We start from the raw sequence: 14,407 nt of genomic DNA, 5'->3' as shown, positions 1-14,407 counted from the left end.
CAAGATTGAAATTGGGGAGAAAAAGTGGGTAAAATATATATATATTTTAAAATAAATACTGAAATGTCCTGAGTCAATAAGTATTCAACCACTTTGTTATGGCAAGCCTAAATAAATTCAGGAATAAAAATGAGCTTAACAAATCACATAATAAGTTGCATGGACTCATTCTGTGTTCAATAATAGTGGTTAACATGATTTTTTTATGACTACCCATCTGTGTACCCCACACATACAATTATCTGTAAGGTCCTCAATCGAGTAGCGAATTTCAAGCACAGATTCAACCATAAAGACCAGGGAGGTTTTTCAATGCCTTGCAAATAAGGACACAAATTGTTTAAAAAAAAATGTTGATGCTGAATATCCCTTTGAGCATGGTGAAGTTATTAATTAGACTTTGGATGGTGTGTCAATACACCCAGTCACTACAAAGATACAGGCATCCTTCTTTATCTCAGTTGCCGCAGAGGAACGAAACTGCTCAGATATTTCACCATGAGGCCAATGGTTATTTCAAAACAGTTACAGAGTTGAATGGTTGTGAAATGAGAAACCTGAGGATGGATCAACAACATTGTAGTTACTCTACTAACTTAAATGACAGAGTGAAAGGAAGGAAGCATGTACAGAATACAAATACTCCAAAACATTTATCCTATTTGCAACAAGGCACTTAAGTAATACTGTAAAAAATGAATATAAAGCGTTATGTTTGGGGTACATCCGACACAACACATCACTGAGTACCACTCATATTTTCAAGCATGTTTATGACTGCATAACGTTATGGGTATGCTTGTCATCAGCAAGGACTAGTTTTTTTTATATAAAAAGAAACGGAATACACCAAAGCACAGTGGTGCGTTTGAAATTAGAAAATACTCTGTTATTAAAATAAATAAAAGTTTAGTTCCATGTAATCCAACAATGTGTACACCGCCATCTTGTCTACTTCAAATCTTCTCTCATTGATCGAGACAGGTATGTCATCATGACATGGGGCACTATGGGGTAGACCCACCTGTCTAAATCAATGAGAGAAGAAATACACAATAGACAAGATGGCGGCGTACACATTGTTGGATTACTTCATGGAGCAAAAAAAAACATTGATGTCAATTAGCCTATCAGAAGCTTCTAAAGCCATGACATCATTTTCGGGCAGCTGCAACTGGGCCATCCAATTTACATTTACATTTAAGTCATTTAGCAGACGCTCTTATCCAGAGCGACTTACAAATTGTCGCCACAATTGGTCCGTCCAATGCCGCCACTTCAGCCACAACTGGCCCGTCCGACGCCGCCACAACTGGTCCGTCCAACGCCACTGCTACTGGTCCATCCGACGCCGCCACAACTGGTCCGTCCAACGCCACTGCTACTGGTCCATCTGACGCCGCCGCAACTTTGGCAGTGACAACTGGCCCGTCAAACAACGACGCAACTTCGGCAGCAGCATCGGGTTCTGATTGACCCGCACTGCGTTCCTGTGATCGTCCTCGAGGCCGGTGTTGTTGCGCTGCTGTGCAGTGCGTCGGGGAGGGGGGGGTCCTGTCACAGATCCCTCTGGAACTTTCATTGCGCACACCTGTCCCCTATTCCCACTGATTAGTATTTGTATATATGTGCCCTTTGTCTATTGGGCTGTCGATTATTGTTACAATGTCTGTTGGTGTGTGTGAGCACCTGTGCTGTGTGTTTTGGATTTCGTGCCATTGTGGATTGCGCAGATGATTACGGGTCTCGTCTCGTGGGTTAATCATTGTGCGAGTGTGTTATTTATTCGAGGTACTCCTCGCTGTTTTGTTTTGGGTTTCTACCCTGTGTTTTGTTACGTGTTTGTTTGGTCTTCGTCCCCGTAATTTGGGCTTAATAAAAAAAACTATTACGCATTCCTGCGCCTGTCTCCCGAATCATTCATACCAAGGTTACAGAATAATCGACCATTAAGGGTGACAGCGAGAATGGCCCATCCGACGACGCTGTGACTGGTCCGTCCGGCGCCGCCGCAACTTCGGCAGCTGCAAGTGGGCTATCCGACGTTGCCACAACGGGTCCGTCCGACTCCGCCACTTCAGCAGCCACAACTGGCCCGTCCGACGCCGCCACAACCGGTCCGTCCGACGCCACTGCTACTGGTCCGTTCGACTCAACTTCGGCAGCGGCAACTGGCCCGTCCGATGACGACGCAACTTCGGCAGCTGCATCGGGTCCTGATCGACCCGCACTGCGTTCCTGTGATCGTCCTCGAGGCCGGTGTCGTTGCGCTGCTTGTGCAGCGCGTCTGGGAGGAGGGTACTGTCACGGATCCCTCTGGAACTTTCATTGCGCATACCTGTTCCCTATTCCCACTGATTAGTATACGTGCCCTTTAGTTTCCATTGGGCTGTTGATTATTGTTAAAATGTTTGTTGGTGCGTATGAGCACCTGTGCTGTGTGTTTTGGCTTTCGTGCCATTGTGGATTCCGCAGATGATTACAGGTCTCGTCCCGTGGGTTAATCATTGGGCGAGTGTGTTATTTATCTGAGGTACTCCTCGCTCTTTTGTTTTGGGGTTTTATTGACTCCAACCTAAGTGTATGTAAACTTCCGACTTCAACTGTATGTCCAAACCTTTGACTAGTACTGTATATACTATTCTTAAATGTTTAAGGAACTTACTATTGAGTGTAAGAATAGTAGAATACACCTGGTGCAATTTCGAAATTTGGTGGTGCATCAGCAGTTTCTCTTGTAATATCAGCCACTGACAGTCACTCAATTAGCCATGTCAGCTAACAATTTTTAGACTGGTAATATCAGGTATGCAGGTAAGACCCAGAACGTCGAATTAACAATGGTTTAATAATCCAACAGGGGCAGGCACTAGACAGGTCAAATTTAGGCATGGGTCAGTAAACCAGAGGTGGAGCAATGGTACTGGACAGCAGGCAGGCTCAGAGTAGGCAGAGGTCATTAATCCAGATGTGGGGCAAAGGTGCAGGCAGGCAGGTTTAGAGTCAGAACAGGCAGGAGTCAAAACCAGGAGGGCGAGAAAAAGAGAGCCTGGGGAAAAGCAGGTGCTGAGACAAAAAACTCTGGTTGACTTGACAAACTGGCAAAAGACAATCAGAGAACACAGGTATAAATACACAGGGGATAATGGGGAAGATGGGCAACACCTGGAGGGGGGTGGAGACAATCACAAAGACAGGTGAAACAGATCAGGGTGTGACAAGTAGTTAGTCTAGCCAGCCATCTAAACTTGTATTAATCATGGGCATGGACAAATCCCGACCTGGGATGCAGGGTCCCTTACCTCCAGGGGGCCAACATTGGTTTTATTAGTCATTTTCACTCAGATATCATATTAAATCAAATCAAATGTTACTTGTCACATGCGCCGAATACAACACGTGTAGACCTTACAGTGAAATGTTTACTTTCAAGCCCTTAACCAATAATTCAGTTTTAAGAAAAATACCTAAAAAATAAGAAATAAAAGTAACAAATAATTAAAGAGCAGCAGTAAAATAACAATAGCAAGGCTATATACAGGGGGTACCGGTACAGAGTCAATGTGCGGGGGCACTGGTTAGTCGAGGTAATTGAGGTAATATGTACATGAAGGTAGAGTTATTAAATTGACTATGCATAGATAATAACAGAGAGTAGCAGCAGCGTAAAGGAGGGTAGGGGGGCAGTGCAAATAGTCTGGGTAGCCATTTGATTAGATATTCAGGAGTCTTATGGCTTGGGGGTAAAAGCTGTTTAGAAGCCTCTTGGACCTAGACTTGGCGCTCCGCTACCGCTTGCCGTGCGGTAGCAGAGAGAACAGTCTATGACTAGGGTGGCTGGAGTCTTTGACAATTTTTAGGGCCTTACTCTGACACCGCCTGGTATAGAGGTCCTGGATGGCAGAAAGCTTGGTCCCAGTGATGCATTGGGCCGTACGCACTACCCTCTACAGTGCCTTGCGGTCAGAGGCCGAGCAGATGCCATACCAGGCAGTGATGCAACCCATCAGGATGCTCTTGATGGTGCAGCTGTATAACCTTTTGAGGATTTGAGGACCCATGCCAAATCTTTTCAGTCTCCTGAGGGGGAATAGGTTGTCGTGCCCTCTTCACGACAGCTACGAAAAATACAGAAGAAAACTCTCTAAGTAGATAGTGTGGTCTACAGCTTATCATGGGATTTTAAAATGTTATTTAACCTTTATTTAACTAGGCAAGTCAGTTCAGAACAAATTCTTATTTACAATGGCAGCCTACCCGGACGACGCTGGGCCAATTGTGCGCCACCCTATGGGACTCCCAATCACGGCTGGATGTGATACAGTCTGGATTCGAACCAGGGACTGTAATGACATGCAATGCCTTAGACCGCTGCGCCACTCGGGAGATTACCTCAGGCGAGCAAAACCTAGAGACTTCCTTTGATATCGTGCACCAGCTGTTGTTTACAAATATACATAGACCCCCACCCTTTGTCTTACCAGAGGCTGCTGTTCGATCCTGCTGATACAGTGTATAAATCCTGTTGGGGCTACAGGTTAGCAATGAACCCCGAGTCGGGATTGCTAACAAGGCTGGAAATTCAAAACATCAAAAATCTAATAATTTCAATTTCTCAAACAATCAACTATTTTACACAATTTAAAAGATAAACATCTCCTTAATCTAACCACATTGTTCGATTTTCAAAGAGGCTTTACGGCAAAAGCATAAAGTTAGATTATGTTAGGACAGTACATAGCCACAAAAGTACAAACATCCATTTTCAATTCAAGGTCAGGCGTCACCAAAAGCAGAAACCAGCTAGAATTATGCACTAACCTTTGTCAATCTCCATCAGATGACACTCCTAGGACATTATGTTATACAATACATGCATTTTTTGTTCCATCAAGTTCATATTTATATCCAAAAACAGCATTTTACAGTAGCGTGAAATTCAGATTTTTTTCTTCTCTGAAATGCTTCCGGTGAACATAACAAAATTACTATTCGAAAACATTGGTAAATTATAATATTGTCATTCAAAGAATAATATATTATCATCTCGTAATTGCTACCGAATGGCCAGATCTCAAAATAACTTTACTGGGAAATCACATTTTGCAATAAACGGGGTGCTATGCTAAGAACAATAAGCTATGCTATACAGTTAGCATCATTTAATATCGATAATAACATTGTAAATATCCCCTTACCTTTGATTATCTCCATCAGAAGGCACTGCCAGGAATCCCAGGTCCGGAACAAATGTGGTTTCTTTTGACAAAGTTCATAATTTATGTCCAAATAACACCAAGTAGTTAGCGTTCATTATGCTCCCACAAAACGTGGTGGGGGGGTTGTAAAATCACGCCGAAAAGCTAAAAAAACCTAGTAAATAATCTATTTACGTTCGTTCAAACATGTCAAACCTTGTTTAGCATTCATCTTTTGGTCCATTTTTAACGTTAAACATCAGTAATATTTTCACACAACCTATCCTATGTCTTGATAAACAATTAATGACAAACTCACGCTTCTCAGATTTATGCGCAGGCGCAAAAAAATGAAGTGATGACATGTCAACTTCCTTGCATTCTAATTTGCTCTCTGTTTATCATAGACGCTTCAAACAACTTTATAAAGATCGTTGACATCTATTGGAAGCCGTAGGTGTTGCGAAATGAATCCTTTCTCACTATGGTATCTATAAAACAATGACACTAAATAGTACAGTCACAAAATTCACATTTTTTTAAATCTATTTTTCACAGGTTTTTGCCTGCAATATGAGTTTTGTTATACTTACAGACACCATTCAAACTGTTTTAGAAAATTCAGAGTGTTTTCTATCCGAATGTGTTAATAATATGCATATCCTAGCTTCTGAGTTGGTGTAGGAGGCAGTTAAAAATGGGCACATATTTTTTTCAAAATTTCTCAATACTGCCCCCGAGCCCCAACAGGATAACTCACCAGCTGTATGTTATTCATGTCTTCGTTCAGCCACGACTCGGTGAAACATAAGATATTACAGTTTTTAATGTCCCATTGGTAGGATATACGTGCTTTTATAGTTCGTCCAAATTATTGTCCAGCGATTGCACATTGGCCAATAGGACCGATGGCAAAAGCAGATTAGCCACTCAAGGCACCCCGATCTCCATCTATGATACCACTTCTGTCTCTTTCTCCTTACATGCCGTAAGTCATTCCAAAATGGGTATGATTGCAGGAAATGAGCTGTAACTCAAATTGCTATCTCCTCCCCATGGTAAAATGTGTACAATTGCAGAAAACTTGCTTTAAAATTGCAACATTTTCTATATTTCCAATGGCAAAATTTGTAGAATTGCAAGAAATTAAAAACATCTTGCTAAGAGCACCCAAAAGGCTAGATCCAACCATTCATATGGGTCTCAAACCTGGGCAATTTACTAAACACTTCTCCCGTTAAAGAGATTGTAACGATCCCATAGGTATGCAAGAGTTGTTACAATATTGTCTGAAATACAGAGATCCTCAAATCATGAAAGATGTTCCTTTACTGCAGCAATGTTCTATAGACACTCACCCTCTCTATTCATTCCTCAATTTATCTCACAATATAGTTTCGAGAAGAATATTACACAAATCACATAAATACTATAATCCAAAGCGTATCAAAACCGTGAGGACATTTTTAAAAATTATTCTGCCCCTTTAAGTATATAGTACCAGTGAGCACATTGTGCGGAGGGATCTGATACTGACTACGCTCAGCCGCTGCATGATTACATTGGCTTTCTTTCCTGCCCGAGCCAAGACGTGTGTGAACGTCGAAGTGGGGGTAGCTATAGTTGGAGACAATAAATTGACCCGTAAGCAGTGCAACATTGGCTGTAAAGGTCTTGTCCTAGAAACTACATCTTTGAGTGCGTAGGAAGCTGTATACTTTAACAAATTCAAAAATGTCTTGGCAAAGCTATGTGGATAACCTGATGGCCGACGGCAGCTGTCAGGATTCCGCCATTGTTGGGTATACGGACGCCAAATACGTTTGGGCAGCACATGCCGGTGGTACTTTTAGCAACATAACGGTAAGAAATGAAAGGGAAACCAATTTTTATATATATATATATATATATATATATATATGAATGCCACTAGTGGATATTTGTCTGAATCAGAATGAATTCTGCCTGAGAATCACAACCTCGCCGGACCTAGCAAAGAATGAGCTTGCTACCTAATGTTAGCCAGTTAACTAATACAGTAGCTAGCTTCCGTTAGCTTCACCGCACATCCCCGTTTGGCCAGCAAAGTCGATAAGTCAGCAAGCTAGTTTGCTATTGCTAACGTCAAATTGGTACACTGACTTGTTGGCCAATAGTATTGAATTTAAACTGATGTGAATTTAACCAGGCAACTACTCGAATGCCAATTATGCAACATTTTCTGTCTGCTATCAATGTTAGGTAGCGTATTGTACTAGCAGTCTGCTTGCCGACGTTAGACACAATGAATGAGTGTCGTTGTCTGAGGCTAACTAGCTAACGTCAGAGCCATATTCGACCCACTACTAGGCTAGCTTAGTCAATAGCCAACTATCGTTAGTTGGCTAGGTAAGTAAATTAAGACTTGTCTTGCCAACGTTAGCTAGCATACACGAATTAACAGTTGAAGCCGCTAGCCAACGTTAGTTGCTTACTACTTGTAGTAAAGTTATTTGGCTAATAGCCAAGATGGCTACCTAATGTTTCAAATTGGAGACGCTAGCCAATAATTGTGCATATATTTCAACATTTTATAATATCTAACTAGCTGGATAAGTAAATGTAATTGGTAGCTAGCAATTTTCTTAACTAACTAGCTGAAAGAATGCTTAAACGTTTTGCTCAAATCAGGACCAAGATGGCTGCTCCCCATGTCATCCACAATGGGTAAACTTGCTAACTACCTAGATTAGTTTCCAACTAGCTATTGCATTTTGAAATCAGATTAGCTAAATGCTGTACTACTTACACATTATTCCTCAGGTGTAATCAAACCAACTGGTAATTCGTCATGTGTTAAAAACAGAGGCTCCCCAGAGCAAGAAGGGGAGGACCATCAGTGAATTTCAAAAAAGAGTAAAACATAAAGTTAAAACTATACAAAATATATTCGTCACCAAATAATGAAAACACTGTTTTGCAATGAAGGTCTACAGTAGCCTCAATAGCACTCTGTAGGGTAGAACCTGGGTACATTGACTTCAATACAAAACCTAGGAGGCTCATGGTTCTTACCCCTTCATAGAAATACACAGTAATTATGACAACTTCCGTAGGACGTCCTCCAACCAGTCAGAGCTCTTGTAGCATGAACTGACCTGTTGTCTACCAAATCAAAGCATCAGAGAATGAATCTAGTACTGAAAGCATAAGCTACAGCTAGCGAGTAGTTGACTCAGAGAAAGAAGATAGTTGAACAGTTTTGAACCAATTAATATCTTACATGAAGGAGAAGCAAGAGAGCTATATTTTGCAATGAAAGTGATCTGTATTTACATGTGATCGGGTGTAGTCATTCTGCTGATTCTGGGGGGGTGGGGGGTCTTAAATGGTAGCAAACGAAACTGAGATAAATATACCGGCATTTGTCTGATAGAAACTTGTTTGCAATTGTTAGACTGATTACTCCCTAGATGAGCTAGATGCAGGCAAGAGTGCAAGGCAGATATTGAATGTGTCACTGTCTATCACCTCAAATATTTCTTTCAACCTGTGCAGCTTCGTTGTAAACTTTGATGTTACATTGAACTGAATGACTAGAATATGACTGACAGCCATACAATATGCTGTAATAGAAATATGGACACGCTCGAAGAAAAACAAATCTTCACCCCTCGTCTTAAACGTCACTGACTGCCACTGGTTCAAAAGTACCATTCATACTCCCCTTCAAACTTTATAAATTAACAAATCAATTTTGGCAAACATGAACACGCCTGTGATTACTACAGCTGTGTGTTATGAAAGGGTCAGGGTGGTGTAAAAAAATCTAATGGATGCTTTTATTAAGTGGTGCCACACCCACCAATAAAATCAAGATTTGACTAAGACGGGTTGCGGTTTGCAGCTTTCTTAAATTAATAAAAGATCACTTGTGCATTAGAATACTTCTGTTGTGGTCTTTTTCGGGAGATGCCGTCGCTCTTTAAAATATGACTTAAACCCAGATGAGCACCCCATTCCATAGAAGCTTTTAGTGGTGCACGTCATTTCTAAGCGTAACATGTCTGCATTAACTTTCTGTCTACTACCACTGTTTTTCAGCCTCAAGAAATTGATGTCCTAATTGGGAAGGACAGGACTAGCTTCTTCACCAACGGCATGGCCTTGGGTTCAAAGAAGTGCTCCGTCATCAGAGACAGCCTCCATAATGAAGGGGACTGGACAATGGACATCAGGACAAAGAGTCAAGGAGGAGAGCCAACATACAACATTACTGTAGGCAAAGCTGGCAAAGGTAAAGGGTGACAACTTTTTTTTTTTTTTTTATAGTGGTAACCAAAAAAAATTCAGGTATTGCAACATTCTAGGATGTATTTGTTGCTATAATATACTGAAGTGGCTGTCCTTAATCAATGCAAGCATCTTGCAGATTGTTGGTGATTATTTATTCTCTAATGCTCTCTGTTCCCATATAGTATATGCAGTTTTTTTGTTGTATAAAATACAAAAAACAGCAGAATATATTATTGTTAGTCTGAGCATGAAATATTGCAGAGGGAAGTGTGCATTTGTTCCATCAATTTAGACAATGGGTACAACTTAAGGTATGACATTGTAAGCCACAGCAGACAGAAATCGGAGAGCTGTTAAATTTCCTCACTGGTCGGCAAGATGTGTCCATTGTGGCAAAGTTCATGTTATTCCTTGGATCCATACTTTGTTTGCGAAATGCTAATGGTGCGTTAGGCTTCATTCTATTTAGTGAATTGAGTTGAGGTTCAGAAATGGCATGAGAAAAGAAACAAGAAGCCAAGGTTTACCTACTAAGTCAATCTGCCTTTGTGCTCCTTAAGGCTTGCGCACATCGCACAGAATGTTGATCTGGAGTTGGTATGCCGATCGTTCAATGTGCTGTAGATTTCTGGCTCCTGACATTTTTCACAGATGCTACATGTAAAATTGGTGTGCACTCACTCGGGCTCACAAATTACTTTGAGGCGCTAAGTGCTCTTGGTCAGCTAACTCTATTGGTGTGTCTGAGCCCTTACTCTGACTGTCTGTCATCACCTGAGTCTAATCAACAACTCTGAGGGTCTTTACCTTTTATTTTCTTAAGCTGCTCCTTAACTATTGGGTGGTTGTCAACCTCACTAACATTTTAGCTGCATGCTTTGGGTAGTCTGTTTTAATGCCTATTATTCCTAGCCAATGTCTCTTCACATTTTGGCACACTAGACTTGTATGCAAGCAGTATGGGTCTGTAGCCTGCTTAATTTTGGATAAACTAGCAGTCCATTGACTTCTGTTTAAGTCAGTCTGTCACGTTTTGAAATGCTACATGAATTAATAATATTCTGGCTCAAATGTTTTTGTGCAAGACGGCAACAAGTGTTATGAAGAGAAATGGTAGGTGACTGTCCAATCTCCCTGACACTTCTCTAACATCACTAATAATCCTGACTCGGGTGCCAGTGAAGAAGTGGCTCTAAAAACACCACATACATCCCTCATCATTAATCTTCAGATGGAAAGGTGTGTGTGTGTGGTAAACCAAGTGGTCTGCAGTGGTTATGATGACCCTGATAAAAGTAGCCTAATAAACCAGAGATTATCGAGCCTGGCCTGTGCCTCACATTGCATACACTCCCAAGGGGCAGAAATCTTTTTGACTTGCCCTTTTAGAGGCAATTTGGCTTTTACCTGGTGTCTGTACAGTTGACCAGTTTCTAAAAACATTTATCCTCAACATTTGCAAGTGTGCATTGAACTTGTATGCAAGTATTCAGTGAACTTGTGAAGGATAGATTTTTCTCTGGAATTACTCTACATGGTTTAATGTAACGCTTTAGAACTTATAGTAAATACTTTATTTGCTCCTACAAAAAGGATAAATCATACCATAATAGTTGGCTGTAGCATTGTAGGTGTTTTGACCACTGACAAAGATTTTATGGGTATTTCCCTGCAAGCATGCTCTTCCCTGTAATAACTTTATCTTCACTTATGCCAACTGTACACCTCCATTTTGTTACTAACCTTTCCTTCACTTGACTGCCTTTCCTTTAACCTCCTTAATACTCTAAACTTTTCCATTTTCCTTTCTTCTCTTTCAGTCTTGGTTCTTGTAATGGGCAAAGAAGGGGTCCACGGAGGCGGATTGAATAAGAAGGCATACTCAATGGCAAAATACTTGAGGGATTCGGGGTTCTAGTGTCACCAAGCTTGCTTAGTTAAAATTGAGGGACAAAAAGAAGAGAATAAATATTGCTTTTAAGATTTCTTCTGCAAACAGTCAAATGTCGTGGAAACTTTAATAGCAATGAAGAGTAATGGTCGCGGTGGGAACATCCTATGTCACTTTTATCCCCACTCTTAGTGGGGAAAAAGACTATTTTCAATTTTGTTCAATTTTCTTTTTGTTTCCTTGTGTGCTCCAGCATTAGTTTTAGTCATGGGAAAGGAAGGGGTCCATGGTGGACAGCTCAACAAGAAAGCATTTACCATGGCTGAGTACCTGAGGAAGTCTGGATCTTGAAGCAGCCTCTACCCATCCATCTTACTCACCTCCATTGTGTTGACAGTACTTTGAGGATTAGTTAGCAGACACATTGGTACTCTTCCCCAGTTCCATTTTTATGTACACCCTTTGATTTATTTTTTGTTAAATCATGTTTTTTTTTTCCTTTTCCTCACCATTCTTTCTCAGAGCATTAACACTATGTACCCTATTTCTGACACTAAAGTAAGAGCATGTTCATCAGAAATGGTTGAAATGTATATTTACCAAAAGGGAAATGTGCAAAGAAATTCATAAAAATATAATTAAATTGTGTACCAAATTTGGACTTGGCTTGTATAAACAAATACTTAGCAATTGGAAAATGACAGGAGGAAGCACACCTTAAATGTCTGCATAATTCGATGGTGCAGACAGTTTTGCATAGAAAAATGCCTTTTCAGAATTTTGAAGCGATGACCGTCTGGTGTGGTCTCCTTTCCTCAGCATGTCAGGGTTTGAAAGTTGCATGCATATCTTTTAGTATACAGAACTTCTTTCCTTGCCTTTCCCAAACCTTTATATTCCATCCAGAAATGTTATTTTAATTCAGTCCTCCTTGCATTGGTATTTGATACATCATTAAGGTAAAGATTTCCTCCAGCATAATCTTCTAAACATACACTTTGAAACCCCCCCAGCTGAGTCAGCCCACTCACTCTTGATTTAACTTTTTTTTTTTAGGTTGCATTATCTTCCATCAAATGCTTTTGCTGTTGTAACTTGAATGTGGTCTTACAAGTCATTGATGTGGTGTTGGAATATTGTTTGAGCGTAATGGCAGATAAGATCAGCATTGCTGAGTTAAAAAAATATATATATATTCCTCCCATGAACCTTCAATACGTCTTAAAGTCCCCATGGACATTCCATCTTTGCAATAGCTCAGGCACATATCTAGGATATGCCAGCTCCTGCAATTTTATTTCACGCTGCTGACATTGCGCAGTGTATCGTCCCTACAAACCATGTTTTGGCTTTTTTTAAAATTTATTTTCCATAGGACCAATTGTCTGTCAGGGTGATTTTCAGAAAAGCTTCAAACCATTATGAAAGATTGTTGGCCTCATTTGTCAGTCATTAGACACTATACTTCAGAAGGCTTTAAAACACTTACTGCTTCTTTAGATTACTTAGAAATGTATTGATTTACTGCTAATTTGTGAACAGATGAAATTGCAGTCTCATTTGACAACTGGTAATGAGTGTATTCTTAGTGAATGACTGTAAACCCAAGCTCTGCTGGGCAAAACTCTTTGAATGAATTGCCTTGTGCTCTACTCATCAAAGATGTATCAGCAACTGTCAGCACACTACTTAACAGTATATTAAAAACAACATTGAAAGTGTTTACACTAAATTGATGGAAAATGGTGTTGGTTGGAATAAGAACACTAGTGAGTTGTCTTGTGAAAACGTTCAAAGAAAACTATCCTGTGCCATAACATAGATCTGATCTGTTGCTACAGTGAGTTAGATTTTTAACTTCTGCCCCAGCAAGGACTATGGCACTTTCCTCCGGTAAAGGCTTTGTGGAATACGTCCAGAACTACACATTTCTCACTGATTTGTGATTTTTCTTTCCCCTATGCATTTGGATTCAGTTAAAGTTATTAAATATGCATTTTGATAAATGTTTGGGGGAAAATGCCATAAATTGATAAATCACCTTGTTTACAGACAGATCAAATAAAAGTTATTCCAACCAGAACTGTCAACCTGTGTTCGTGCTTTATTTCCTGATAAAGTTCTTAGGTTTTAATCCATCTTTATGGTAAAAGTGCTCAAATAGAAATGTGGGGGAAACATGCAAGACACTTTACAATATGTTGTTTACACAGGCAGCCCAATTCTGATCTTATTACACTAATTGGTATTTTGACCAAAAGCTATTTTGCCAATAATTGGGCAGGCGTTCAGAATTGGGTTGCCTGTGTAAACAGCCTGAGAGGATTTTGTGTGAAAGCATTATTCCTTATGCCTGTCACGCAGGCTGTTTTTACACAGGCAGCCTAATTCAGTCTTCAATTTGACTGGAGCAGCAGCACGGTCAGGTGGACTGGGGACAACAAGGAAGGAGACGCATTCTGTCTTCTAGAGATGAATGTACTTTGGTGCGAAAAGTGCAAATCAATATCCACAGTAAAACGAGTCCTATATCGACACAACCTGTAAGGCCGCTCAGCAAGGAAGAAGCCACTGCTCCAAAACTGCCATTAAAAAAGCCAAGCTACAGTTTGCAACTGCATATGGGGACAGAGATCATACTTTTTGGAGAAATGTCCTCTGCTCTGATGAAACAAAAATAGAACTGTTTGGCCGTAATGACCATTGTTATGTTTGGAGGAAAAAGGGGGATGCTTGCAAACTGAAGAACACCATCCCAACCGTGAAGCACGGGGGTGGCAGCATCATGTTGTGGGGGTGCTTTGCTGCAGGAGGGACTGGTGCACTTCACAAAATAGATGGCATGAGGTAGGAAAATTACTTGGATATATTGAAGCAACATCTCAAGACATCATTCAGGAAGTTAAAGCTTGGTCTTCCAAATGAACAATGACCCCAAGCAGACTTTCAAAGTTGTTGCAAAATGGCTTAAAGACAAAGTCAAGGTATTGGAGTGGCCATCACAAAGCCCTGACCTCAATCCTATAGAAAATGTGTGGGCAGA

The 14,407-nt window shown here is 40.6% G+C and overlaps 1 protein-coding gene across 2 annotated transcripts; it reads left to right on the top strand.

Moving 5' to 3' along the window:
- The first annotated feature begins 6,748 nt into the window (after positions 1–6,748).
- Positions 6,749–13,454, top strand: LOC106568739 (profilin-2). Of its 2 annotated transcripts, none has more exons than XM_014139338.2 (3): positions 6,749–7,061; positions 9,282–9,474; positions 11,294–11,611. In XM_014139338.2, the coding sequence occupies exons 1-3, from the start codon at positions 6,933–6,935 to the stop codon at positions 11,389–11,391; spliced, it is 420 nt and encodes a 139-aa protein (XP_013994813.1). In that variant the 5' UTR covers positions 6,749–6,932; the 3' UTR covers positions 11,392–11,611. The 2 variants fall into 2 exon arrangements, with proteins under 2 accessions (XP_013994813.1, XP_013994815.1); XM_014139340.2 differs by lacking the exon at positions 11,294–11,611 and adding an exon at positions 11,618–13,454 and having other exon boundaries at positions 6,751–7,061.
- Positions 13,455–14,407: the final 953 nt, after the last annotated feature.

This window comes from Salmo salar, chromosome ssa14 (assembly GCF_905237065.1).
Source record: "Salmo salar chromosome ssa14, Ssal_v3.1, whole genome shotgun sequence".
Classification (NCBI taxonomy): Eukaryota; Metazoa; Chordata; class Actinopteri; order Salmoniformes; family Salmonidae; genus Salmo; species Salmo salar.
The sequence above is the reverse complement of the archived record's forward strand: the minus strand, read 5'-3'. Positions and strand labels throughout refer to the sequence as shown.

Bases quoted from the DNA above. Each gene is read 5' to 3' on its own strand.
- LOC106568739 (XM_014139340.2), top strand. From the start codon at position 6,933: ATGTCTTGGCAAAGCTATGTGGATAACCTGATGGCCGACGGCAGCTGT. The intron at 7,062-9,281 runs GTAAGAAATGAA...ACTGTTTTTCAG, and splicing joins GTACTTTTAGCAACATAACG to CCTCAAGAAATTGATGTCCT. The intron at 9,475-11,617 runs GTAAAGGGTGAC...TGTGTGCTCCAG, and splicing joins TGTAGGCAAAGCTGGCAAAG to CATTAGTTTTAGTCATGGGA.